Here is a 24,385-nt window from a genome sequence, read left to right as displayed (position 1 = left end):
TGAGGGAGAAAGGCACAGAGAAGTAAGCCAAAAGCTTGCTAAATGTAGAGTCGAGATTCAAACTAAGCACGACAAACTCTGCAGTTTGTACGATTAACCTCTATGCTATATTGACAAATAAAGCAACTACCCATTTCTGAGGAACTAGCCACAGAAAACCTTATGGACAGAATCAGAACATTGTCAGATACTGAAACCTCATGAAAAGAAGTAGAACATCACCAGAGATAGCGACCTAAGATGAGCCAGAAAGGACTCAAAATATGACCGAGGAAGAGCTGCCTTCTCAAAGAAGGACCGACCATAATGACATGGAGGAAGTAAAGGCCGTGGAAGTAAAACCTTTAGGGACATTCATTTGGTGGGGGCATAACTCAAAAGGCAAAGAAACAACTACAAATATTAAATAAAACCAGAACTTGGAAAGTATGTGTGAATCTAGAAAAATTATAAGTTGTAAAACATGAAATAGAACATGTAGGAATTGACGTGCTAGGCACTAGTGAGCTGAAATAGACTAATATAGTCTATTATGGATTAGAAAATCTTAAGATTTACTATGCTGAGAATAAAACAATCAAAAGGAATGGTATTGCATTCGTTGTCAAAAAAGACTTTCAAGATCTCTCTTGAAGTACAGTGCTATCGGTAATCGGATTATATCTACCCACATTCAGGGAAATCTAATCAAGTCAACTATTATCCAAATTCATGCACCAACCACAAAAGTTAGTGATTAAGAAACTACATCATTCTACCAATGTTTTCAGTCTGAAATTGGTCAAACATGCAATCAAGGTGCATTGATAATTATTGGTGATTGGGATACAAAAGTTTGAATCAAAGAGAAAGGAACAGTAGTCGGAAAGACAAAGCCAGAGATCATACGACAGACTGCTGAAAGACCAACGGTTTCTTCATTTCTGATACCTGTTTTCTACAATACAAACCATAACTAGACATAAGGACATCTTCAGATGGAAGACACAGAAATTTTATTAGCTACATGTGTGGGGAGAGAAAATGGAGAGGCTCAATATCAGCAGCTAAAACTAGACCAGGGACTGACTGCAGAATAGAACCTCATTTGCTCATATGCAAATTCAGATTGAAACTGAAAAAATTAAAATAAGTCCAAGAGAGCTAAAGCATGGCCTTGAGTGAATGCCATCTGAATTTCAAGAACATCTAAACAACAGATTTGATTCACTGAACACTAATGACAGAAAACTTAATAAGCTATAGGATGACATCAAGAACACACACGTGAAGAAGCAACAGGTAATTAAAAAGACAAGAAAGAAAGAACAGAAGAGAAAAATCAAAGTGATGTCATAGAGATTCTGAAACTTGCTCTTAATTGTGAAGTAACTAAGGCACCTGGAAGAAATGATTAAATCAAAGAGCTGAACAGACACCTTCAAAGAAGTGCTCAAGAAGACAGAGTAAAATATTATGAAATGTGCAAAGACCAAGAGTTAGAAAATCACAAAGGAAGGACATGCTCAGAGTATCTTAAACTGAAGAAAAAATTCAAACCTCAGGTTGCCCTATTGAAAGATTCTATCAGCAAAATATTGAACGATGCAGGAAGCATCAAAAGAAGATAGAAGGAATACACAGAGTCTCTGTTTCAATAACAACGAGTTGACCGTCCACCATTTCAGGAAGTAGCGTATGAGCAAGACCCAGTGGTGTGGAAGGAAGAAGTTCAAGTTGCACTTGAAAGCACTAGCCAAAGCCAAAGTACCAAGAATTGATGGACTACTGATTGAAATGTTTCAACAAGCTGGTGAAGTACTGAATGCATTCACTTGTTTATGCCAGGCAATTTGGAAGACAGCTACTTGGAACTGACTGGAAGAGATCTACATTTGTACCCATTCCAAAGAAAGATGACTCCAAAGCATGCTCAATTATAGAGTAATATCAAATGCAAATAAAATGTTGCTGAAGATCATCCAACACCAGTTTCAGGGAGCATATTGACAGGGGGCTGCTAGATATTCTAGGTGGATTTAGAAGAGGATGTGGAGCTAAGGATATCATTGCTGAAGTCAGATGGGTCGTAGCTGAAAGCAGAGAATTCTAGAAAGATGGTTGCTTGGATTTTGACTCTGCAAAGACATTTGCCTGTGTAGACCATGAGAAATGATAGGCATTCTTGAGAGGAATGGACATTCCAGAGCACTTCATGGTGCTCATGTGGAACCTTTACATGGATCCAGAAGAAGTTATGTGGACAGGACAAGGATACATTTCATGATTTAAAATAAGAAAACGTGCGCATCAGCGTTGTATCCTTTCATCTCACTTAAGCAACCTGAGAAAAGCATCAGAGAAACTGGACTGAAGAAGATATGATGAAGAACAATGCATCAAGATTAGAGGAAGACTTATTAACAGCCAGTGTTTGCAGGTGGTACAACCTGTGTGCTGAAAATGAAGAAGATTTGAAGCACTTGCTGATGAAAATCAAGGACAGAATCCTCACAACTGGATCAATAGGTAACATCGTTGAAATAGAGAAGAGTGGACTTGTCAGAGATTTTTGTCTTGCTTGGATTCATAATCAATGCTCATGGAAACAGCAATCAAGCGATTAAATAGTGCATTGCATTTGGTAAAGATCTCTTTAAAGTAGTGAAAAGCAAGGATGACACTTTGAGGACTAAGTTGTGCCTGCCCCAAGCAAGGGTATTTTCAATTGCCTCATATGCCTGTGAAAGTTGGACGTTGAATAAGGAAAACTAGAGACGAATCAATGTGTTTGAATGATGGTGCAGGCAACTATATTGAAAATACCATGGACTTCCAAAAGAACAAGCAAATCTGTCCTGGAAGATGTATAGTCAGAATGCTCGTTAGAGGCAAAGATGGCAAAACTTCGTCTCACATACAGCGGACACATTGTCAGGAGAGACCAGTCTCTGGAGAAGGACATTATGCTTGCTAAAGTGAAAGGACAGCAAAAAATAGGAAGACCTTCAACAGGATGAGTTGACACAGTAGCTACATCAATGGGTTCCAAAAATAAAATAAAATTGTGGATGGTGGCATGGAAGCAGGCCGTGTTTTGTTCTATTGTATAAAGGATTGCTATGAGTTTGAGCCAACAGGAAGGCACCTCACAACAACAGGTGTGAAACACAACGCCGGCATGTGATGCATTTTGTACCTTCAGGAAGCTAATGTCGATTTCTTTAAGAGAGAAACTAGTTCAAGATTTGGTCTTTGCCACAGAAAAACCTAGAAAACAGGGCAAAATATATCAAAACCACCAACCTTACACCTTAGACATCAGGAAACAGAGATCTGTGGTCACTGTGATACAGGGAACAAAATATGACCCCTCTGATTGTTCTAGTGTTCTACCTGCAAGTTGGTTTTAGGGCAACCCTAATGTAGCAGTAGTTCTCATTCAATTGCTGAGGCAGTAATTAGAGTCCATGTAGTCTGAAGCAGCTGCAATGTGCAGGACAAGAGTACCAGAAGGGAGGGAGTTAGACAGAAAAAAAAAGTTGTCAGAATCTGTATATGAGTTCCATTGAGGATTTAGCTGAATATTACCTGCACATCCACAAGATTTAACGAACAATTACTAGGGTGCTGTAAGGTGAAAAGTTGAGTTCTGACCAAACAAAGTGGAAGGAACTTGTTGACTATGTGGCATATTCCATAGAAACCCCAGAAAAGATCACACTCAAATAGCACTAGTTCTTATAGTAGGGCCTAAGTAACATTAGCATCAAGACGACTCTAGACTATCTGCAACTAAACTTAGAAACAAGTCTTGAAAATATCAAGGACATCCAGAGCTTCCAAAACAATATTCAATGCTTTTAAGACATAATTTACTTCTAATGAAATAGACTCCAAGGAAGACAAGAAATGCAGACACTAAGCAGTGCAAAATTTAAAATGTCTACCATCAAAAAATTACCAGACATGTAAAAAAGTAAAAAACAAACAAAATAACAATGTGACCCAAAAGCAGAATAATACTCAGTTCAAATACACATACCCAGAAATGATACTGATGATGAAATTTATAGACCAGAAATATATAGAGCTATTGACCAAATATACAGTTATATTCAAGAATTTCAATGAAATTTAAAATATGATAAGAAGCAAAAAGGAAATGATAAAATATTAACAGAATCTATAACTGAAAATTATAAAATGTTAAATAAAAAGTTATTGAAATAACTGGACAGCTTACTGGATAATGCCAAATAAAAGATTGATGAACTTGAAAGCATAGAAACACCAAGCAGTCTAACAGATGGTAAATGCAAGGTATGTTTTCTAACATAGAAAATGGTAAGGGTGGGTAACAGAGAAAAAAAACCCTGATTAATGGCCAATGTATTTCAAATGTAATGAAAACAATGACCCTATATATCCAAGATGCTCACTAAAACACAAGTGATAAACAATAAGAAAATTATTATAATCAACTTGCTGAAAACCAGCAATTAGAAAACATCTAAAAACCATGCATAGAGAAAAAAAACACACTATGTAAAGGGAGAAAACTTAAGTGGTGCTTTCGTGTAAGAAACAATGCAATTTGTTGTAGAAGACAATGGAGTGACATCCTTCAAATATTCGAACAAAAGTCTGTCAACCTAAAATTCAATAATCAGCAAAAGTATCCTTCAAAAATTAGGATGAAATAAATATTTAGGCAAAAGCTCTATAAATTATTTGTGGTACTATAAATTATTTTACACTGAAATTGCCAAAAAATGAAAGGACAAACGAAACCAAATGTTAGGATGTGAATCAATTAGAACTCTTATATTTCATTGGTGACAATGTAAAATGGTATAACCACTTTGGAAATCAATTTGGCAGTATCTTATAAAGTAAACAGTAGGACACAGTAATTTCACTCCTAGACATTTACCCAAAAGAAGCAACAGTGTATGTCTGCATCAAGGCTTTGAATGTGAATATTCGTAACAGATTTATTTGTAATAGACAGGTGAAAACAAGTCAATTTCCATCAACTGTTAAGTGAATGAATACCTTGTTGTGTATTCATGTGATCAAATACTGTTAAGCCTTTTTTTTTGAGACTTAATAGGATATATATTTTTTCATAAATCATTTTATTGAGGGCTCTTCCAGCTCTTATAACAATCCATACATCAATAGCATCAAACACACTTGTACATGTTACCATCATCATTTTCAAACCATTGTCTTTCTACTTGAGCCCTTGATATCAGCACTCCTTTGGCCGCTTTCTCCCCTACCCTCGTGAACCTTTGATAAATTATAAGTTATTATTATTTTCATATCTTACACAATCTGCTGTCTCCCTTCACCCATGTATCTGCTGTTTGTCCCCCTGGAGGGTGGGGGGTTGTTATATGTCTATCATTGAAATGAGTTCCCTGTTTCTTTCCCTCCCCCCCCCAACCTTTCTCCTATGTTCATGATATTGCTGTTCCCATTACTGTTCCTGAGAAATTTACCTGTCCTGAATTCCACGTGTCCAGAGCTCTTATCTGTACCAGTGTACTTGCTCCAGTCTAGCTGGATTTGTAAGATAGAACTGGGGTCAAGATAGTGGATGGGGGGATGGGGAGGAAATATTAGAGGAATGTTGTATGTTTCGTTGGTGCTATGCTACATCCTGGTTGACTCATTACTTCCTTGTGACCCTTCTATGAGGGGACATCCAATTGTCTACAGATGGGCTTTGGGTCTCCACTCTGATCCCAATCGTTTGCATCAATATAATTGTTTCTTTTGGGTGTTCTGGTGCCTGATACCTAGTCCTGTGGACACCTCATGATCAAAGAGGCTGGTGTGCTTCTTGCATGTGGGCTTTGTTGCTTCCCTGCTAGATGGCCACTTGTTTAACTTCAAACCTTTAAGACCCTAGACACTATATCTTTTAATAGCCTGGCACCATCAGCTTTCTTCACCACATTTGGTTATGCACCCATTTTGACTTCTGTGATGATGTCAGGAATGCCAAGTTATTAGGACAAAGTGTTCTAATAATCACAGAATTCCAGGTTATTAGAACAAAGTGTTCTTGCGTTGAGGAAGTCCTTGAGTAAGAGACCCAATGCCCATCTGCTACCTTAATACCTAACATTTAAATATGTGTACATAGACCTATATCCCTATCACTATAGATTAATATATTTGCATATGTGCATGCCTATATTTATACCTCTGTAAATGTCTTTTGCCTCCTAGTTCTTTCCTCTATTTTGTTTCACTTTTCTCCTATCCCACTATCATAGAAAGCATTTTTAAAAACAAACTATATACAGAAATATGGATATATCTCCAAAGCATTATTCTAAGCAAAAGTTGCCAAACATAAAAGTTCAATGCATATGTAATTCTAGGGAAGGCAAATCTGCCCCACAGTGCCAGGAAACAATGCAGTGGTTGCCTAGGGCTGAGGGTGGCAGGGCCAAAACAAGGAACTCGAGGAGCCTTTTAGCAGTGATGGAAACCTTCTACATCTTGATTGCTGTGGGTTTGACACATGTGTTTGTGTTTGTCAAAATTTATCAGAGTACAAACTCAGAATGAGTATTTTATTGTAAGTAAATTATATCTAAATCAGATGCTAATGGTTCTGTTAAATACACAATATTAATGCTTATTAATACCAGACTCTGCTTTGCAATGAATTATTTTAGTGAATCAGATAATTGGGCTGATTGCGTATCACAATTGAACTGATTCCTTACAAAACTTTGTGTCTCATGTCTTAGCTCTTCCACTTAAGCATCTTTAAGTCAAGTGCTTGGTGCAGCTACCAAAATTTTACTGCAAATGTCCAACTCAGCTCTTTTTTTCTAAGTAGTTAATGAATGAATGTACTACTGGAGAGAAATTGGGATGGGCTATTATGGAGAGTACTGAGTGTCCAACAGGAATGTACAGGAAAAACTGAGCAACCCATCTACTAAGAATAGTATGCAGTGAACAGAACAGTAGACGACAGTTGGACTAGAGAAATTCTCGTCTTGAGTTTGCGTGAAAGAAAGCTTGCAAGAGGCTGGAGCTTTGCTCCGCAGAGAGAAGCTCTCCTAAATACCGGGGAGGGTAGTAACCATTCTGGAAACCCACCAACGATTCACATTTAAACCAACCACTTGAAATCCGCCCACATCCCCAAACAAGGACGGGGGCTTAGATGTCTGTTGATGAATGTGTGGTGTTGAATTGAAAACAAGGACCGGGTAGGTCAGCTCTGAAGCATAATGGGAGGATTCTCAAAAAGCACAACATTGTTCCAGAAGTCCCCTGAAAACCGAGTGGGTCTTGACCATCTGAGGATTGCAGCGTCCTGGGACTGTCGTTTTGATTCACTCTCTGAGGACACTCCTGTGACCTTGATCCTGAAGATGAATGAATGAATTCCGAACAAGGTCAAAAGACTGAGTCAGTGGAACCTCTCCCCAAACTCTCACTTGTAATGATTTTCATTCGCTTTTAAGCTCAAGTTTACTCATCTGTAAAATGAGGATAATAATAATTACAGAAAGCTTAGTGCGGGCCACGGCATGCCTGGTACATCACGATTACGGTTATGGTTATGACTTTGCTATTTACCTTATTAAACCATATGTCATTTTGCCCCTCTCCATGAGGACGTGTTAAGCAACATGAGACAACGCTTTCTGAAAGCTGATGACAACACGCTGGGGAGGTGTGAGCCCCCCTCAAAACAAGTACCCTAAGAATCTCCAGGGAGTTGGTGACAGAGTTAAGTTCAAAGACAGGAGAAAAGCCGTCATTGTACCTGATTCTTCAATCAGGAAGCAAATCAGTGGATCCCTAGGCTGAGGCTGGTGGTGGGGTGTAGGAGGTGGGGGAACTAGAAAGGTGTATGAGGGGACTTTCAGCCATGATGAGATTCTTCTACATCTTGATTGCTGTGATATGTACACTGAGGCATATATATGTCAAAGGCGCACCGGTCATGCATTGGGCTGGTCACCACATGGTCAGCATTTGACCCCACCCGGTTGCCCAACAATGCATGCCCAGGGCTTAGCAAGGAAGTTGGCATTTAGTAAGGGTTAGTCAAGGAGCCCTGGTGGTTACCAATTGGGCTGCCATACATAAGGTCCGAAATTTGAAACCACCAGCTGTTTGGAGAGACATGAGACAGGACTTTCTATTCTTTGCAAAGAGTTACAGTCTCAGGGGTGCAATTCTACCCTGTTCTATAGAGTCACTAGGAGTTGGCATCAACTCAATGGCAGGAAGTTTTGGTGAGAAGAGGTTAGTCAATAACCATTGGCTAAATCTCCTTTCCTTTTATGCAAGTTGAGTTTGAAAGAATCTTTAGTACCCGCCTCGCTATGTGGTAGAGTGAAAGGTTAATATCACACATTGCAAATCTCACCGTGAACATCCTGAGGAGTCATTTAACTTATTTACAGCAATGTGAAAATTATTACTCAGCTGTTTGGAATTAAACAAGAAATAATTCACGCTTCATGTTCCATGTCCTTCATAATGAGATATTTTTGCCGGTTTAATTAGTTAGTGAAGGGCAACATACTTGCCTTTGCACCTTTTGTCCGGAATTTTAAAGGCTCTAGAGAAAAATGACTCAGGAGGCAAAACAGCAGGACTCTTGGTGTTATTTATAAACTGTGCTGGAAACTATTTCAGGGTCTACAGCTAGGGATCTCAGGCACCATTTACCTTACCCCATAATTCTAGCGTTTGAGCATAAATGATGGAAGAGTTAATGACATGTTACCCCACAATGTAACCTTCGCTTCCTTTATAGCGGCGTCGGCCTGTTATCTTTTCTTCTCTCTCTATTTTAAAAACACACAAAACTGTGTAGATGGCAGTTTCTCTCACCACAGACACATCTAATCAAATGAACTATGTTCTATTTTGAGTGGCTACTGAGAATAATCACTGTTTGTTCATTACAAGGGTTGTCCTAAAAAATTATATTAATGAGTGTCAACCATAAATAGCACGGGGAATGGAGCTGCATTGAAATGTTAAGTTTGCACCCCTGTCTTGTAGATTCCCTACAAATGGATGGCCATGGGCCAGCACCTTCTTAAGGGCATTGACTATCCTGGAGCCAGTGTTTACTTTGAGTGAAATGTTTTGCGTTAAAAACATATTAATTTCACAGGCCACTCCTTACACATTTGTTTTCTTTTCCTGTGAAATTCACAAGGCTTTTTCACATTCAGCTCATTCATTCCTTCACGTCACAATGGTTTGGGGAGAGGTTATATTTCAGAAGGTTTCGGGTCAAAACCAAAACCAACAACTCCATGTCCCCTGAAATAATCAGCTAAAAGAGCTACATTGAGCTGCCAAGTATGAACTGCCAGGTAATCAAGAGAAAGGCTATTAGCATAGCATGGGAACCTGCGAGCAGAACTGAACCAACGGTGCCCAAGCTTATCACCATTGTCAACACCTAACTTTGCTCCATTTTCAAAGATGGTGGCTCTTTAAAAATACTTCTTTTGTTCCCTTAGAAGCTTACTAATACTTTGTAGTATTTACCAAGTCTTTATCATCTCTCATTTTTTAAAAATTTAATCATTTTATTGGGGGTTCATACAATTCCTATCACAATCCATACATGCATCCATTGTGTCAAGCACATTTGTACATTTGTTGCCATCATCATTCTCAAAATATTTGCCTTCCACTTGAGCCCTTAATATCTGTTGCTCATTTCCCCCTCCCTCCACAATGCCCCCTACCTTATAATTCATAAATTATTATTATTTTGTCATATATTACACCGTCTGATGCTTCCCCTAGCCGCCTTCTCTGCTGTCCCTCCCCCAGGGAGGAGGCCACACGTAGATTCTTGTAATCAGTTCCCCCTTTCTACCCCACATTCTCTCCATCCTCTCACCACTGGTCCTGGAGGAGTCATCTGTCCTGGATTCCCTGTGTTTTCAGTTGCTATCTGTACCAGTGTACATCCTCTGGTCTAGCCAGATTTGTAAGGTAGAATTGGGATCATGATAGTCGGAGAGAGGAAACATTTAAAAACTAGAGGAAAGTTATATGTTTCATCATTGCTTCCCTGCACCCTGACTGGTTCATCTCCTCCCCACAACCCTTCAGTAAGGTGTGTCCAGTTGGCTGCCAATGGGCTTTGAGTCTCACTCTGCACTCACCAACATTTTCAATGATATGATTTTTTGTTCCTTGATGCTTGATACCTGATCCCTTCAACAGCTCGTGGTCACAGAGGCTGGTGTGTTTCTTCCATGTGGGCTTTGTTGCTTCTGAGCTAGATGGCCACTTGTTTATCTTTGAGCCTTTAAGACCCCAGACGCTATATCTTTTGATAGCTGGCACCATCAGCTTTCTTCACCACATTTGCTTATGCACACGTTTGTCTTCATTGATCCTATCAGGAAGGTGGGCACCCATTGATATGATTTTTAATTCTTTCATGTCTGATAACTGGTCCCTTTTGCACCTTGTGGCCAGACAGGCTGGTGTACTTCTTCCATATGGGCTTTCATGCTTCTCCGCTAGATGGCCACTTGTTTATCTTCAAGCCTTTAAGACCCCAGATGCTATATCTTTTGATAGCTGGGCACCATCAGCTTTCTTCAGCACATTTGCTTATGCACCCGTTTGTCATGGACGTGGACACACGTATTCATGCTGACACATAGGCAAAGGAGGAGACTTGAAAGAAAGTCAAAGGATCTCACTCCCAGATCCATTTTCTGATCATTGAGCTGAGTTGCCTTGAACTTGAGTCACATGCCACCCATCTCATTTTCTTCAACAGGATGCAGATTATTCACGATATTCAAACTTTCGTGTTTCACACAACGTCTTTTAGATAGCATTGTTAAAGTTATCCTATAAATGTGTAGGAAAATGTTATCCTATAAATGTATCTCCTATCATCTGTGGTGCAGCTTCTTGTGATCTGGACACAGAGAGTATCCAGGATGAAAAATTCCACCTTGGCCCACACTCTAATTCCATCCAGCCTAGACTTGCACTCCTCACAAAAGCCCCAAGAATCGTTTCATTGGGGGGGGGGGCAGCTGACTGCCTACTACGATGTCCCCTTTCAAGGTATTGGGAGCACTCTCTCTAAAACAAACTCATTTCTCACTAACCAGTACAGCTTAATCAGTGATGAATGTGCTAACAAAAAGTAAGCACACTACCACTGAGTCAGTTCTGGCTCATAGTGACAGTACTCCAGCTAAACTCGCAACCATCAAGTCGATTCCGACTCATGGTGACTTGAAGACAGGGTAAGTAACCTGCCCTCCTAGGGTTTCCTGGGGCTGTGATCTTTGTGGAAGCTAACTGACACATCTGTCTCCTGCTCTTGTGGGCTCAAAATTTTGATACACAGCTGAGCACTTAACCACTGAGCCACCCAGGATTCTTTATAATGAAGTCTTAATTGGTTGCCTAGTAGCCCTCACAACCATCTTGAAAGTCAGATCTCATTAGCCCCACTTTATAATTGAGGAGACTAAGGCTGAATGGCCTTTTCTTACTTGCCTAAGGTCGCTGAATTATTAAGGAAGAAAATCCCAAGTCCATCTGCCTCTATTTTCCATGCTTTCTCAGCAATACTTCCCTGAGTTGATCCAGTTTCCTCTTGATTGACATACTCAAGGGTATGTCTTTTCCCATCCTTTAATTCCAAACTTCCCTGGGAAATAATTTCCTAGGGATGAACTGCTCTAATAATGCTGTGGTGGTGTGTTTCCCGGACTGAATACTGGCCTTCTGAACGGATACACTGGTACCAACTTTCTATTTCTAGCAAGCATTTGATGATTCCCTGTTCAGAGCTCATCTACCTGTCAAAAGATACTGTGAAATGTTTCCCTAGGGATGCTTAACTCCCTCCTCCCCCCGACTACCCACCACCCGCTCTGCGGTCTCAGGTGCTCTCAGAATGGGAAACACAGAGTCTCCCTCCGTGCTGCGTGGTAGGATCCGGAGATGTCACTGATGAAATGTCCCCTTGGAATTGCAGAGACAAGGCAGCCAACCGACCCACACCCTCTTACCCCCTGTGTTTATCAGCGTTTGCATGGGTGATAGCTGACTTTGTGGGGTTCTTTTGGTTTTAGAAAACCTTCTTGGGAACTTAGATGATCTCTAAGGAAATACCTTCCTTAAGGCTTTGGTATTAAAGGGAGCCAGCCAAGTTCCCACCCACCCGGCAATCAAGTTCTTCCAGTCTGGGAGAGCGAGGCAAGTTCAGAGGTCCAGGGAGAACATGGACAAATATTTCTTGCCTCTCTGCTTTGCTTTTTTTTTTTTTAACCAATATGGAATGTGAAGGCTTGGGGGCAGGAATTTTTCTGTCTTCCCACCATGCGTTATGTATACAAAGCTCTAGATGAAGGACGATTGCCCCAAGCTAGTCACAATCACTCTGCCGGAATCAAAAGTCTCTTCCTGTGTCCTGATGTTCACAATTTTGATTCCTCCTCCATCCACCTTCGGGGACGGCCATTCTTTGAGCCCCGGGACTCTGCCCCTCACTTGTGCACTAAAATGACACTCACCAATGCTCTCTGGGGTCCAGAGCTTACTGGTTTCAGCTCATTCTGAAACATCGCTGTCTCTGTTACAATGCGTCCAGCGTCTCCCATAGTAAACACACAGATCTGTCCCTGGTGGTGTGGTGTGCGTTCATGGCATCCCATCTGTCTGATGGGTTTAAAATGGACTGCTAGCTTTTCCACGAAGGAGTGTGGTGAATCTCGTCCACAGGCCTTCCAGAGAATTCCAGGATGTCATCATCAGGCCTTGGTCTTTGTTGCTTGCCTGCCCCCCTCAACCATATATTCTCCCCAACTACCTGTCACCATGGGTACTCACACAACTCGACCCTCACCTATTGAAGAAACACCCCTCAAAGTACAGCTGCACCCTCCCCTGCCCATGGCCCCTCTGCAGCTCCCCCGATACAAACAACATTCCCTCTGCTCTCAGCCAGACATTTAGAAACGTCCCCTTTGGGTTTTCCACACCATCTGCCAGTGATTCACCCAGGTCAGCCCTGAAGCCAACCAAACTGGGAGAGGAGCATGCTCTGCGTCTTCCACCGGGGAGGGCGCTGCCCCCGGTTGGTGGCCCCCACCTGAGTGCTTGTTCTCTTTACTCAATCCAGCTCGTTCTCCACGGCGCTCTCTCCAGCGGTTCTCAACCTGTGGGTTGCCACCCCTTTGGGGCTTGAATGGCCCTTTCAGAGGGGTCACCCGATTCATCACAGTAATAAAATTACAGTGATGAAGTAGCAACAAAAATAAGGTTATGGTTGGGGGATCACCACCACATGAGGAACTGTGTGAAAGGGCCGCGGCCTTAGGAAGGTAGAGAACCACTGCTTCTGCTTTCTGTCCTAGCACTAACTTCTATGAACTACATTAACAGGTCACCTTGCGCTCTCGCTTATGACCAAGTTAGGGCAGTGCGTGGTGCAGTAGGCTGTTGGGAGGCAACAGCAAGGATACTGATCCCGTGGGTTCCTCCCGCTTTCTTCTGCTACCAACAAGCACAGCTTTTCAAGCAAACCTATCCTCCAGCTGTAACTGGGTTCCAAAAATCATGCTCTTTCACTTTATGGACTAAAGATGTTACTTTAAGACTGTGGTTCTCAACCTTCTAATGCTGTGACCCTTTCATACACTTCCTCAAGTCGCGGTGACCCCCCCATCCATGAAATTATTTTCGTTGCTACTTCATCACTGTCATTTTGCTACTGTGATGAATTGAGCGACCCCTGTGAAAGGGTCGTTCGACCCCCAAAGGGGTCACGGCCCACAGGTTGAGAACCATCACTTTAAGGACTAAGGTGCACCTGACCCAAGACATGGTATATTTGATCACCTCCTATGCATGTGAAAGCTAGAAATAAGGAAAGCAGAGAAGACTGGATGTGTTTGAGTTAGGATGCTGGGGAAGAATCTTGAAAGTACCATGGGCTGCAAAAGAACAACAACCTGCCTTGGAAGAAGTACAGCCAGAATGTTCCTTAGATGTGAGGATGGGGAGAATTGGTCTCAGTACTTTAGACATGTGATCAGGAGAGACCTGTCCCTGGGAAAGGACCTCGTGTGTGGTAAAAGGGAAGGGAAGGGAGAAAGAGGTAGCTCTTCGAGCTTGCGGAGCGACACCGTGGCTGCAACCATGCTCAGGCATCACAACCATTGTGAGGATGGTGCCAAGCCGGACAGTGTTTCCTTCTGTTAGACACAGGGCCGCGGTGAGTTGGAGCAGTCGGCCAGCACCTGGCAAGCTTCCATCACTGTTGATTACAGATCCAAGTAAAAGGAATTACTTCACAACCGCAGTCTTTTCTGTTTATCGTGATATTGTCCACTGGTCTAGTTGTGGGGATTTTTGCTTCAATAAGTGGTCCCTGTCCTTTTAGTTTTCATAAGGTTGTGTCATCTACATATCATCGCTGCTCACCAGCCTTCCGCCAATCCCCGATGCCACATTCTCATCCATACGTGTGCTCCTTGCCACTTTTGTTTAAACCCTTTTCTCATAAAATGCAACACATTTAGACTGTGCTGTCCTTGTGTACACAAGGGACGTTGTGGAGACCAGAGCTTATCTGTTTGACTTTAATGTCTGCCTCGGCGCCTTCGCCCACTGCCTAGAACATTATGGAGACTTGATAAATGGCTGTCCAACTGAATTGGACTGAATCTTCCAAACACTTACGACCTCAGCTCCAGCCCGGAAACCGAATGTTTTATGTTCTCAGACTGGATGGTGGTGAGATTGCACCCTTTCTGAGCTGTCTGGCTTGCCAGTTTAGAAAGAACGCCAATAGGGCAGAAGCCTTCAAAACTCACATTACAGTAAAGGTTTGGTAAAACTCAAAAGCTTAATGCTCCCTATTTTGAATATTTGATGACAGGCACCGGAGATATTAATTGTCAGAGTTGTTGCTTCAGCTCTCTTTTGTACACACACACACACACACACACACACATACACACACATACATATACACACACATACACACATACATACACACACATACACATACACACACATACACACATACATACACATACATACACACATACACACATACACACACACATACACACATACATACACACACATACACACACACATACACACATACATATGCACACATACATACACATACATACACACATACACACATACACACACACATACACACACATACACACACACATACACACAGATACACACACATATATACACACATACATACACATACATACATACACACACACATATTACTGGCTTGTATTATGTTTAGTAGCACTACGATTGAACTCCGTGTAGCATATGAATAATTCAGAAGGAAATAAAATCTCCGTCCAGGAGAGGATACCAGTTGTAGTTGCTATATAATGCATTCTGATTCCTGGAAGGTCCACGTGTGTCAGAAGGGCAGTGTTTGCCACATGGTTTTCAATAACCTTTACTTGTTTCTTTCAGAAGAATATCACCAGGTCTGTCTTTCACGCAGCCCCTAGGTGAACTCAAATCACCGACCTTTGGTTTAGCGCCAGCTGTGAACCTTTTGGTCCATCTAGGCACGCCTTTGGGAGGCTAACCCCACTGACATTGAGTTAACTCTGACCCATGGTGACCCCAGGTAGCATTTCCAAGACTGTAAATCTTTCCAGCAGCAAAAACTCTCATCTTTCTCCCAAGGAGTGGCTGGTGGGTTTAGACCATCAGCCTTGTGGTTAGCAACGTCACCAGGTTCTTTCAGGGAGGATCTGTGAGGGGAAATCTCAGTGTAGGGTTTTAAAAACTTAGACTGGGCTTGAAGGAAGGACAAACAGCATGCAGAGACCAGGACTCAGGAATAATACTAGAGTTCAATCCACAGATAGAAGGCAGAGGATTTGGGAGAAGGATCCTGGCAGTTTGCCCCCACCAAAACTGTTTGATAAAATAATAATTATTATATCTGTTAGTCACTATCAAATCCATTCTGACTCATGTGGACCGATGTGTTTATCTTTTTATAATAAATGGTTTAGCAAGTAATTCATCAGCTATGAAAAATGACCACATGAGAGTCTACAGCAGCAAGGAAGCCCTGGAACCTAGCATGTGTCTAATGGTATCTGCTGATCCCTTTTTGCCTGCAGCATGAGTTGCGGTGAGCAGCGAGTGAATCTAGGATAAGGGTCACAACTTGGAGGCTTCTCATAGCCTTAAAAAAAGTATTAACTTTAGACTTATAAACATTCCTACTATAATTTTCTAAGGCCCCCATTTCCAGGCTAACAATAGAATGTGTAACTTCCACAGGCTAAACAAACAGAAATAAAGTGGGGTGGGGGACAAGTAGGAATAACAAGCAAGGTTATTAAAAATGCATAAGAAATGACAAAAATGAACAAACAGGGAGCAAAAACCAAAATGTTCCAAATGAATCCAATTTTGCAATAATCACAATCAAGATAAATGGATTTTACACTTCTTCTAGAAATCAAACACAGCAAGACTAGATTTTTCAAACCCAACTCTAAATTATTCAAACGAGAAACCTAAAGCATAAGAACAGAGCAAGACTGGACGGAACATGGCGGGGAGGGGAGCTGTACAAGGATGTTAATGTAGCTCTTTTCAACAAAGGGCTTCCCAAAAGTTCGTGTAAAGATGGAACCAAACGAGAATGGAATGTTTTCCACTAACTTTTTGAGGTCCCTTTGTATTAGGAAAACTCAGCTTCAGAGCAACACAAAATGACGAGTGTAGATGAAGAGGATGACTGTAGAGGATGACTATATTCAGTTCTCCGGGAAGTTAGGGTTCTAAACATATGTACCTCTAGTAATGTAATTTAAAAAAATATTTTTAAACTCTGATAATGTACTTTAAATTCATATTTTTAACAGTAGAATTGCTGGAGCTACAATAAAAATGCAATGATGAGGAACTAAAGAATGCAAATTTACACAAAGTATTCTGCCAAGTACAGCACAGGAAGGGACACGTCTTATCTGACAAATCAGAGATATCCTTGACAGTAAAACCAGTTAGCCACAAAAACTACAGTTTAGAATGCTCACTGCCATCAAGCCACTTCCTACTCTGAGCAAGCCAGCAGGACAGCATGGGGCTGTTGCACAGGGCTAACAAGGCTGTAAATTATGACAGAAACAAAGTCTGTTGCCCTTCTCTTCAAGTGGCTGGCGGAGTTGAACTGCTGATCTTTCGCTCAAAAGCCAATGCTTAACACATCGCACTGCTAGGATCCTTAGTTTATAATAGTAACAAAAAACATAGGCCGCCCAGGAAAGAAAGGCAATAAGTACGCAAAACTTTATTCTAAAATTTTATTTAAAGACATTGAAGAAGACTTTAATAATTAGAAACACAACATTTTTGTGGATGATTCAATATCCTGTTATCCAAAGGAATGCCAGTATCTTTATGATATTAGAGCAGGTAAAGATTTCTTACATGAAACATTAAAAGCCAAATCATAAACGGAAAAATTCATAAACCTAACTCCACTAAGATCAACAGTGTCTATTCATCAAAGCTTTGAAAAGGGGAGTAAAAAGATGAGTCACAAACTAGGAAATTATATATACAAACTTATTACCAAAAATAATTAGCATATGAGACATATAAGTAAGAAAAAGGTAAAACATGGGCAATAAAACATGCATATAAATCTCAAATAACTACATATATTAAATTCCTCAATCTCACTAACAATTTTAAAAATTAAAATTGAGGCTACACTTGGAAGACAATCATATATAAGACAAATGTGGTAGGTCTTCACTTTTAGGAAATGGCATGAACAAACAGGTAAACACACAGAAATGAACGTTCGTCTGTGGTTCCCGGAGGCAGGAAGAGGGAGAAGCAGTCCCTGCTTGTGTAGTTGTCCTAAGTAAATGAAAACAATTCTCACCATCCTTGTTGCTAAGAAGAATTTTGTTTTCTTTTATATTTCCTTCAAAACCATTTTATTGAGTGTTCATACAGATATCCTATCATATAGCTCAATCACATCAAGCATTCAATTGGTTGTGTTGATACCAAGACCAATTTGTTCATTCTTTGCTAGTCCGTGATATATTCAATATTTTTTGCCCAACAATGCAGTTTGAACTCTTCCTTTGTCTCTTTTACAATATGCAATTTTCATATGCATCTGAGGCAATTTAAAAGACGATGATTTGAGTTAGAGGTACCTCAATCATCAAAATAACATCTTGACTTATTATTTATTTTATTGTTGTACTATCTTTTTTTAAAATCATTTTATTGGGAGCTCTTACAGATATCATAACATTCCACAGTTCAATAACATCAAGCAGTATTGTACAATTGCCACCACAGTCAATTTCAAACATTTTCTTTCTTCTTGAGCTCTTTGATATCAGCTCCCCTTTGTCCCCTCCCTACAACACCTGACCGCCCAGAAATCGTTATTATTATATGATTTTTTTGGTATCTTACATCATTCAATGTATCCGTTCATCTAAAATTCTGTTATCTGTTCCCCTCACGTGCTATCAGTTGCTATCGTTGCTGTCAGTTCCCCCCTTTTCCCTTCCCCTACCCCTTCTCTTCCCATACTATTTATGAAAGGTCATCTATCTTGGCTTTCATGCATCAAACAATCTTAATTATACAAATGAACCTATGTAGGTCTAACAGATTAATGTGGTAAAAACCAAGACCCCAATGGAAAGGGGAGGAAATATTAAAGAGCTATTAGAGTAAATATTAGAAGATAGTTATCTATTTCATCAGTGCTATACCACACCCTAGGTATATCACCCCTTCTGTGTGACCCTTTTGTGACGGACTATCCAATTATCTTACAGGTGAGTTTTGGGTCTCCATTATGTCCATGTTCCCTCACATCAATTTTATTGCTTGTTTTTGAACTTCACATACCTATTCCCATCGATACCCCATGATCACACCAGCTTTTTAAAACTTTCTTGTTGACAGACACAACAGAAAACTTGAAACAACTTAAATGTTCATTATAAAGGGAATGAATCAATAAATATAATGTGATAATATACAACCAACAAAATGAAAATACTATATCAATAATCAAATATCACTTGGAGTTCAGCAGAAAAAGCAAGTTACAAAAATGCATCTGGAGTATATGGTTCAAAGTAGACAATAGGAAGTAATAAACCATCTATATGCAGTATATACAGATATGTGGTAAAGCACTAAAGAAAGCAAGGTGATTTACACACAGACAGGACAGGATAGTGTATTGGGTACCTCTGGAGAGAAGAAGGCGTGTAAAAATGGGGGTGGGATCACATAAAATGGCCCTCTAATTGGTAATATACTTACTTGTGTCTGTATGTGCAATGTTTTATATAATCACCTTTATAATATACTACCAGTATATTTCTACCAATAGTTTGTACACCTGGTGTACTTCACAATAAAACCAGAAGGGTAAAGTGGTCATCAAATGTTAAAGAACCGCAACAAGAATCAAAATATGAGCTGCATAAGTTCGGAAGGATGACTTTGAGGCAAAGAAGGTTCCCTGACACTCTGGTCCATGGCTGAAGATACAGAAAACGTGACTCTGGAGTAGGAAGACAGCTTTCTAGTGGAGCAGAAACTGCTGGGGGTGCTGGAAGATAGGACTGGGTGAAGTCACTGGGTGATTTGAGAAAGATACTATAGCAAAGTAGTAGACTTTCCTTTACATCCAGGAAGATACATTCTTCAGACCCAGGTGAATAGATGTCAGTTACTTAAACAAATAGAGGCTGATTTTTCTTCACATAGCACATCAGGAGTGAACAGTGCAGAGCTGGCTCAGTGGGCTGGCAATATTTCTCAATCCAGGCTGCCTTGTCTTTCCACTCTGCCATTTCTAGTGTGCACACGTTTTGCCCCATAGCGCTCCAAAGGGCTCATCTATCTTTAAGGCAGCACCAGAAGCGTCATCCTAACGCTCTCGTCAAGAAAGTAAAGGTGTTCCTAGAGCTCTCCCACAGCCCACCACCCAAATCCCAGTCAACGGATGGGGTCACGTACCCACTCCATCCTGCAAGGAAGGCGGGGAAAGTAGTCCGTTTGCAATCTTAGCCTGTACAGTAGGAGCTGGCAAGATTGAAGCAGGGGGTTGAAGTGTCAGTGGTTTCCAGCAATGCAGTAGCTTTTCTCAAAGTCCTACCCTAAGAAGTCTTCCCCTTTCCTCCCCAGGCGCCAGTCTGCTTGATGACCTCTATAAATATTTCTCCTTCCATCACACCCGCGGAGACACCATGACTGTCATGGATCCGGAGCAGATGAATGTGGCTGCTGCTCTTTGGACCGTTGTCTCTTACATCGTTGCAGACATGGAGGAGATGCTGCCCAGGTCCTAGGAAGGGCAAGAACAAAGGCCCGTCCTTTCTTTCCAGCCAGCAGTCTCGGGTCTCCGGCTTCAGGGAGCCGTCTGCCCCTAGCAATGTAATCTGATTAGTCTTTGGAGCACGATCCTTTTTTCAGACTTTGTCACCATCTTTCTTGATATTTTCTGAGCTGTCTGTTTCTAGAATAAGAAACGATTCTCCCACCACACAGACTCATCAGATCATAGGCTTCATAGTGGCGGCCATTGTTTTCACTGCCTGGGTTTTTGGTTTTTTAATCTTGTTATTGTATTTTTAAAAAATCCTTTCTACTTTGAAAGTGAGCATTAAATAACTCTAGAGAAAGCCTCTGATTTTATGCTTATTTATTAAATCAAAAACAATTACATTAATGTTTCTGTTTAATGTTATAGGCGGAAAAAAACAATGAATTTGCCCAATTTTAGTATGATCTTAATGGAATGTATATAGGAATTTGGCTTTCTAATTAGTATATATTTAACTAAGATACAAACTTGTTTATCTTCATAGAAAAATAACCTTTTTTCATTAATTGGGGAAAAATCAAGTGTGTATAGTCTAATTGCTATGATAAAGGTGAATACTCGTAACTGTCATTAAATAAATAATGTAGCTCTTTTGCATTTAGATAGTTCACACAACATCATGGGTTTGGGACTTATTTCACATTTTACTGATAGGAAGGTTGAGTAGAGAGCAGAAAACAATGATCCTTATTCAAGCAGATGACCACAACAAGTAGAGGATTCTAGGGACAGATAAGTTAATAAGTGGTGTTTTCCTATGGAAATCTCAGATTGTGTGGATTCATTATGCTTCGAGAGGAACTAGAATCATAACTAAAAAGCCAAGGTCATAACAAGGATGGGGAAGGCAAGTGTTGAGGTGAGATGAAGATAGAAGGGCAGTCAAGCAGTCAAGAGTGCCCGAGAAAAGAACAGACCAGGGCAACGCCCTTGAACCCGGGAAAGCAATCCCCCACACAGAAGGTGAGGGGCAAAGCACGGCCTTTGATGTGGTGCCACTGTGCCACAGAGGGGAGAGCTGGTGCTGCCGAGTGGCTGGGGAGAAGGCTGCATCACCGAGGCATCTGAGAAATCCGAGTAAAGGGGACACTACCAAACAGAATCAAATGCAAAAACTAAAGATAACATCAAACTACAATGACGACTAGTTTTTGTTGGGCTCATCAGCAGACTTGTCAAGGTGGAGAAGAAATCAGTGCAATTGAAGATAGGCCCACAGAAATCTTTCCAATTGAAACGTCTTAAGAACAGCAGAATAAAACGAAGCAGCAAAAAGCAACTCACAAAGAAGCAGAGTGGCACACCCAAGCATGGTGGGTCACACTATCAAATGTAGTTGAGTTCACAGAAGACGAATGGCCAATTTTATTCATGTTAATTATTAAAATGATTGACGAGGCTTTTATTTCTGGCAAGATAGCTCATTAGTACTCTGACCTGACTCTCCCGGTAAATCATTTCAAAAACGAAAAATTCTGTATAACACTTCAGAAATGGTCTCCTACATGTATTAATGAATTGGTTAGAAAGTAGAGGGCAGTAGACCTAAAAAAGTGAGCAAAGGTATGAATCGAGGGCGATCGGCAGAACATGAAGGCAATTTCTGAATTTGATTAACTTAAATTCAACATACCGCACTTTTACACAACACATGGGTTCTACATTCCATTGCTAACTGCACTCTCCCCGTGTGAGCTATTTTCACAATGATACTATGATATTTTTGTAAAAAACAAACAGAACCACACATAGCATTTAGTAAAAATATGGTTCACAGCATTGTTTGGCTCAAGGGACTAGACAAAGTCCCTTCTGCCAGAGTTAGGGACACTAGAGACGCCAATAGAGCCTGTGCCTTCGTGTGGTGGCAAGCTGAAAATAACTTGGAGGAAGACAAGTGTTACGAGGAGGTGAAAGTGTCGCCTAAGGATCCGTAGCCACCACCCAGCCCTTGTGGAATATTTCAGCTCACATTTACTTAACCTTGATGGATTAAAAAAAATTCCAATAGGAGGATTTAGTTTCATATGGTCCCAAATCCACAGTGCCCCCATGCAATGGGCAAAAGCAAACAAAAGTAAATATACTCGGGAGAAACCTCCCTCCCTCACAGGCTCCACAGAAATCCCCACAGATCAAGTTACAAAAATGATGACACCAAACAAACATCACGAACCAACAAGGAACAGCCAGGAAAATGGAGCGCGCAGCATTTTTCACGAGAGCAAGCCAAGGGAGGCAACAATAGCATTACCCCCAGAATGTCCTCTGACACTAGATTTTTTGGATTAAGAATTTTAAAAACAATTTTCTTTAAGAATGTAGCAGGAGAGATCTAAGGGAGCAGAGGCTTTCAAAAAAAATAAGTGGCCGAACATATTATAGAAAAAGCTAACTAGAACTTCTAGAAATGTAAACTATAATAAATGAAAATGTTTAATTATGCAACTGCTTAATTGCACTTGAGAGAATTCATGAACTGAAAGATAACAGCGTAGAAATTAATAGGGATTCAGCGCAGATGGACAGAGGGTTGTAAAACGAATGATCGAGTAAGAAATATTAAGGATGAAAATATACACTCTAGCAGATGTTAATCAGGATTTCAGAAGAGAGAAAATGGGGACAAATAAATATCTGAAGAAATAATAAAGGAAACATGTCCAGAAATAGTGACTATGACAATCCGTGAAGTGAATACTAAAAAAAATGAATGAAAGTAAACCCACACTAAGATACAAAGGAAGGAGGCTGGCGGCATCGTGGGTGAAGAGTGGGTCTGTTAACTCTGAAGTCAGCAGTTCACACTCACCAGTTAATTCCGCAGAGAAAGATGGGGTGTCTACTTCCATGAGAACTTAGTCTCATTAGTCCAAACGGACGTCCTGGGGGGTTTATTGGGTCTCCATCAGTCAGACTTTGTTCTGTAGCAGTGAATTTTTAGTTTTAACATTTAGAGGAACTTAACTCACAGCCCTTGAGTTATTTCTATAGTGCCCCCTAGGGGACAGAGTAGAACTGCCCCCGTGGGGTTCCAAGGCTGTCAGTCTTCATGGGAGTAGAAAGTCTCATTTTCTCCGGAGCAGTTAGTGGTTTCAAACTCAGCAGCCCAATGCCAACTCACCAGGATTCACAGAGCTCAAACAAAAGAGATCTTTGAACCCAGGGATATCACATGGACTAACTTAAAAGAGTAATAATTGGACTTCAAGATGTTTCCTTAATAATAGTAACACCATGAGTTAAAAGGCAGTGGAATGGTATCTTCCAAATGTGAAGAGATGACACTTAACCAAAAAACTCTTTGCTGAGCAAAAATACCTATCAAGAACAAGGTCAAAATATTCTCCAAAGAGGTGTGGGGGTGGGGTGGGGAACAGAGTTGATCAGATCTTCACTGTAGGATTGAAAAAGTAGACGGAGCAGAACTGAGCTCTCCTGGAGTGAAGGCTAATCCTAGAACACTAGAAGAAAATGTGGAAGTCCAGCTCCAGGCCCAAACCCTTGCTTCAGCTTCAATTAGAGATAAGTGCAAAAGCTCTGCCTAGGAGGCCTCACGGGGGAAAGCTTTCCTATCCGAGTTAGATCTGAAGGAAGTGACAGTCAAAGACTCTGATCCCACCCTCACATACACTCTGATACCCAACTCAATTCGCATCGCCACTAAGCCCATTCCAACTTCTAGCTACCCCATAAGGCAGATAGGACTTCCCCATGGGTTTCTGAGACTACAACTCTTTACAGGAGGAATAACTTCATCTTTCTCTCAGGGTGCAACTGGTGGGTTTGAACTGCTAAGCTTGCATTTAACAACCCACATCATAATCCACTATGCCACCATTCCTCCTAGTGATAAACAAACATGGACTGAGATTACAATAGCAAGGTGACATTTGATGTGAAAGCTAAAGAAAATACAAGACTAGAATGTAAGTAAAAAAAATT

At 40.8% G+C, this 24,385-nt stretch overlaps 1 protein-coding gene across 3 annotated transcripts in view; it reads left to right on the top strand.

Annotated features, from left to right (window-relative positions):
• The window catches only part of CPQ (carboxypeptidase Q), a 558,535-nt gene extending 537,797 nt beyond the window's left edge, over positions 1-20,738 (top strand). For all 3 annotated transcript variants that reach the window (XM_075549461.1, XM_075549458.1, XM_075549459.1), the window contains one exon: positions 20,242-20,738. In XM_075549461.1, the coding sequence (XP_075405576.1) occupies positions 20,242-20,405 (164 nt within the window). In that variant the 3' untranslated portion in view covers positions 20,406-20,738. The remainder of the gene's footprint in view (positions 1-20,241) is intronic.
• The last annotated feature ends 3,647 nt before the right edge of the window (positions 20,739-24,385 follow it).

Source organism: Tenrec ecaudatus, chromosome 5 (genome assembly GCF_050624435.1).
Source record: "Tenrec ecaudatus isolate mTenEca1 chromosome 5, mTenEca1.hap1, whole genome shotgun sequence".
NCBI lineage: Eukaryota > Metazoa > Chordata > Mammalia > Afrosoricida > Tenrecidae > Tenrec > Tenrec ecaudatus.
This window is presented reverse-complemented; position numbering and strand designations above follow the sequence as displayed.